The sequence below is a fragment of the Arabidopsis lyrata genome (genome assembly GCF_000004255.2).
Source record: "Arabidopsis lyrata subsp. lyrata unplaced genomic scaffold ARALYscaffold_80, whole genome shotgun sequence".
Classification (NCBI taxonomy): domain Eukaryota; kingdom Viridiplantae; phylum Streptophyta; class Magnoliopsida; order Brassicales; family Brassicaceae; genus Arabidopsis; species Arabidopsis lyrata.
Genome location: NW_003302493.1, coordinates 11949 through 17323, shown reverse-complemented (window position 1 = coordinate 17323; position 5375 = coordinate 11949). Strand labels below are relative to the sequence as shown.

Below are 5375 nucleotides of genomic sequence, written 5' to 3'. Positions count from 1 at the left end.
AGCTACACGAAGGATAGGAGCAATCTCCACAAGAGACGATGGCACCACTTCACTGTCTAACATAGCCTCTCCGAGATTACCAGCAGTTTGAGTCCGCAGAATCCGCCTCTGGGGCGGAGGCGGATCAGGTCCTCTCCTTTGAGCCATGATATTCTAAATCCTACTAAAAATAAACTAAACAAAGAAGCAAATAAAAGAGCTTTTACACCACCATTAACAACAATCTTTGAGAACTAAATATGAACTGAAAAAGAGCAAATCATAAGCTCTTGAAAGAGATTGCAATCAAATAGCAATCCGACAAAAAAGGAAGATGATTTGTTTCACTCCGAAGCAAGATGAGATTCACTCCTATAAAATCGATATCATCAAAAAGAAATGCTAAAAGTTACTTTTTTAGTTAGGCCATACTCAAAAAGTAGCAGAAGATGTGTAAAGCACAAAACTTTATCACGAAACCTAATTACCCAGAATCTTCATTCACAACTATCTTCGATAATCTATAGCGAGACACAAGACAATCCTTATTCTATAAGTAACAAAGGCTTCAGCTTTGGAAGTATCGACTACGATGGAAAATCAACTAGATTATAAGAAGAAAAATCGAAAAATGATACTAATTTTTTAAGTAACTCACTCCGAAACAGACCTAGAAGACGAATCTATGTCTCACTCATAAGAGTTCAGTGAGAAAAACCCAAGTTAAAGTTGTAAACTTTGAATCAGATTCGGATTAGTAAGGCAGATAAAAAAAGGAAAAGCAAAACCCAAAAGCTTGCGAAATCAAAAACCCAGAGATCAATGACCAATCACCTGAAAAGAGAAGCGGAGGACCAAAAGCTACGACGGCTTCAAGTAGAATCAAGAACAAGCGATGGAGGAAGAAGAAGAAGAAGCTATCATCTTCCCCAAAGTAGTAGAACAAGAGAGAGAGAGAGAGAGATTTGGAGATAAAGATGGGAAAAGCAACGGGAACAAGACAGGCGCCAATGTCTTTGTTACTAAATAATTATGTGTTGGTGTGGTGAGTCTTCTCAATCAGGAATGTCCACCACATTACCACAACCTCCCTTATTCCAATGTTCTTATGCTTTAATCTTCTTTATAAGATGCGAGGTCCAATTCCTAATGTCTATTTCTGATTTAACGATCAAATGTTTTTTCACCAACATATATAATTTAGTTTAATACTAATATAAAATCGAAAAATGATATATATATATATACGGTTCCTTTTATCCTCATCGATTAAAAATGGGAACTATATATAATCGGAAGACATGTAAGGTGTTCCATATATTGAAAAATAATACATTGTAGTACATGGAAGACAAACTTAGAAAACCATTGCTTAAAATTGAGGTTTTTTTCTTATCAACTTACATAATCAGAACACCATAATCTTTTTAATGAATTGTGTTATTATTTTAAAATTTAATATCAAAATAAAAACTTTAATTAGAAGGGACAAAACAAAGTTTGCTACAAATGCAGTTGCGGGTGAATCCTTTGCAACGACCGTCAGTGAAACTAGGCCTGGGCAAAAAAACCGTACCCGAGTATCTGAACCGAAACCGACCCAAAAAAACCGGTTCGGGGCGGGTACGGGTATTAGCTATTTACCCTATTGGATCTTGTATTGTCGTACCCGTGGATATAGGGTAAAACCCGATCCGAACCCGATACCCGAACGGGTACCCGATTACCCGAAATTACTTATACTTATACATATAAAAACTTTATATATATGTAATATTTGAGCTAAATACATTTATATCCAAATATCCGAGAGTAATTACCAAAAATTAAATGCACTAATATTTATATATTTAAGACTAAATATATTTATACGCGAGATGCTTGTAAATTTTTTAAATATTTGGACAAAATTCCGGTTATTCGGATAAATTTTTGGGTGAAACTTGGATATTTGAGTAAAATTGCGGATAAAATTCGGATATTAGAGTAAAATTTCGGGTAAAATTCGGGTATTTGGTAAAATTTTGGGTATTTGGGTATAAAATACCCGAACCCGATGGGTGCCCGATTTTTTTGGGTATTTAGCGGTTCTAAAAATCTAAACCCGAACCGACCCGAACCCGATTAGACCCGAACCGAAACCGAACCGATATTTTAGATTTACCTTATTGGGTCCTAAACTCCTCTACCCGAAAGACCCGTACCCGATCGGATTTTACCCGAACCCGACCCGCATACCCGAATGCCTACCCCTAAGTGAAACCTTGGCTAATGCATACTTGGCGACATTTCCTCCACTTCATACACATACCCTTCCAGTTCATGCTCTTTGCTTCACACATTTTTTGTCCTTCAACCATCTATATATCTGTAATTTAATATATTATCATTATTTAATAATAAAAATTTATTATAACCACAAATATAATCAATAATGATGAAATTATTTTGTCGTTACAGCCAATTTTATTTATGGCATCTATTATCCAATGCCTAATATTTCATATATATATTTAATAGTTGTAACCAAAATTTTGATTAACTTCTTAATATTGTGAGTTTGTGATAAACTAGATTTGCATACCTGGTGCGGCAAGATGTATGATTAAGAAGAGAAGTGTTGGGATTAACTGCATAGAGGTAGAGCTCTTCATGTTTCTTTTTGTTAGTAACTACTCCCTCTGTTTTTTAAAAGTTGTCGTTTTAACTGTATTTGGACAAATTAAAAAAAGGTATACAATGACTATATTAACCTCATAAAAATGATAAGTAATTATTTACAAATAATTTGTGTTCAATAAAATGAGGGTAATTTGAGTAGTTATTAGCATAAATTACATTATTACCTTAAAACGACAACTAATTTAAAACAAACAAAAAAGTTCTAAAACGACAACTATTCGAAAACGGAGGGAGTACTAGTTAAACGAGATAAATAAATACTTAGGGAGAATTGTTGCTTTTGAAATTAACTTGTCAAAATTAGTGTGAGAATGTCGCATTTTGTTGTAGTAAACATGTCACATGTGCACAAAGCCTTTTTTTTGTGTCATTGTGTATAGAGCTTTTTTGGTATATCAACGTATGAATACGATAAGAAAGAATAATAAGAACATGTGGAATAGAATCTGATCTTTAAGAAAAATATCTGCAAATGCATACATACGAGAATATTGTGTTCTTTAATCTTTATATATCTCTAGTACTACTGTACTAATTAAAGGAATAAATGCTAATGATTTTTTTTTTCTTTTCTAAGGATTTCTTTAAGTAATTATTATTATAAACTTCTATAAGTTTTACTCTCTCCGTTCTTTTATAAGTAATGTTTTAAGCTTCTAATATTGTTCTTACATAGATGATGTTTTCAAATTTTAATGTAAAATTAATTACGTTTTTATTGGTTTTGACGATTTATATTCTGTAGATTGTTTTTTTTATTGGTTGATTAGATAATAAATGATATTTTAGTTTAGAAATAAACATCACTTAATCTATGTGCATTCTTCTAAAACATCATTTATAAAAGAACGGAGGGAGTAACATGATATCAATATACAACAGAGAAAAAATAAAAAATTTAGTTTTTATCAAAAAAAAAAAAAAATTAGAACAAATGTGAGGATAAATCAACTTAGTGTGACATTTGTTACTTGTCAGTCGAGAAAACCAAAAATCAAATTATTTATTATGTTGGATTCACATGTGTGTTTGTTACATGATTAGCAGATTTTAAATTTTAAATATTTATTTTATTTTAATAATGTAGTAGTAACGCTACGTAGTAGTATATGTTAATTATGTAATCACAGTTACTAAATAATTTAAAAATCCACTATAATAACATATCCGATCCAGATGCAATCTGAATTTCACATCTATGACTCGGACCAGTAAAATTATCCAATTAAGGTCGGTTTGATTGCCGGTAACGGGTCACCGGCGAGACCGACAGATATGTTGAGAAAAGACGAAAGAGTTTCATGTTATTTGCTTAGGCTTTTAGCCAAACTAATAAGAGCCGTCTTCACTTTGTCTTTAGTTGTTTTATTTTGAACAAAGACTCTCTCCGTCTTCCTACCAAAGGTCATTTCTTTCTCTCACTTTGATTAGATTTCTATCTTCCTCCTTTCTCAGAAATTCTCATTCGATCTTGTTGTTAACGATGAGGAGGTGCTTCTCCAAAATTACTGATTGCTACTTGGGTTTCAAGAATTCCAACTTCTTCTTGGTAAATTTCCCAACTTTTCCCTATTTCACTCTGCTACAATGGGTTTCGATTTCTCCACTCAAGTTTGTTGCTTTTTCGAATTGATTTAAGGATTTAAGAGCTGATAAATGTTGATACGAGTTTTACTAGTGAATAATTATATATGTGTGCTGATGTGATTCTCAATGCTTACCATTTTGGGACTGTTTAACAGGTTGGTTCTGAAGTTGGGTCAGGTTCAGTTACAAGAACCATTACTACTACTAGTGAGCGTTCATTTAGCACTAGTTATGCAGCTCATCAAGTTGATCAGACCAAAGACAGTCCTGTCTCTGACATGTTGATTGATTCTTTTGGTCGGTTACATACCTACTTGAGAATATCTTTGACAGAGCGGTGTAACCTCCGGTGTCAGTATTGTATGCCTTCTGAAGGTGTGGAGCTTACTCCTAAGCCCCAGTTGTTGTCACAGTCTGAGATTGTTAGGTTGGCTGGTCTTTTTGTTTCTGCTGGGGTTAACAAGATTCGGTTGACCGGTGGTGAGCCTACCATTAGGAATGATATCGAAGAGATTTGTCTCCAGTTGTCTAGTTTAAAAGGGTTGAAGAATCTGGCTATTACTACCAACGGTATCACTCTTGCGAAAAAGCTACCTAAGCTTCAAGAATGCGGGCTTGATTCGCTAAATATTAGCTTGGATACTTTGGTCCCAGCAAAGTTTGAGTTTCTGACTAGGCGTAAAGGGCACGATAGGGTTATGAAATCGATTGATACTGCTATTGAGCTTGGATACAATCCTGTGAAAGTATGTTTATAATTAATCCCTCCTCATGTTTTCTGTTTGATTGCAGCAGAATGATATTTGATGCTCGATAGTTTTTGCATATTGTCTGTGGTCTTGACAGGTCAATTGTGTTGTCATGAGGGGATTGAATGATGATGAGATTTGTGATTTTGTGGAGTTGACACGCGAGAAGCCAATCAATGTTCGGTTCATCGAGTTTATGCCATTTGATGGAAATGTTTGGAACGTGAAGAAACTTGTGCCTTATGCAGAAGTGATGGATAAAGTGGTAAGGTAGAATTCTCTCAGTGTTTGGCCCTTTTGAGATTAGTCAACCTTTCCTTGAGCATTTTCATGATTGGGTTACAGTTGTTATGGTAACAGGTCAAGCGCTTTCCGAGT

General features: G+C 34.1%; 1 protein-coding gene and 1 pseudogene across 1 annotated transcript; one reads left to right on the top strand and one right to left on the bottom strand.

Annotated features, from left to right (window-relative positions):
• Positions 1 to 1454: 1454 nt before the first annotated feature.
• LOC9299016 lies at positions 1455 to 2633 on the bottom strand (annotated as a pseudogene).
• A 1274-nt stretch (positions 2634 to 3907) lies between these two features.
• On the top strand, positions 3908 to 5375 carry LOC9299012 (GTP 3',8-cyclase, mitochondrial; the record flags this gene model as incomplete). Its single annotated transcript, XM_021018230.1, has 4 exons — positions 3908 to 4210; positions 4404 to 4994; positions 5095 to 5262; positions 5358 to 5375. Coding segments are annotated over exons 1-4 (843 nt in total), but the record flags the coding sequence as incomplete, so codon positions are not given.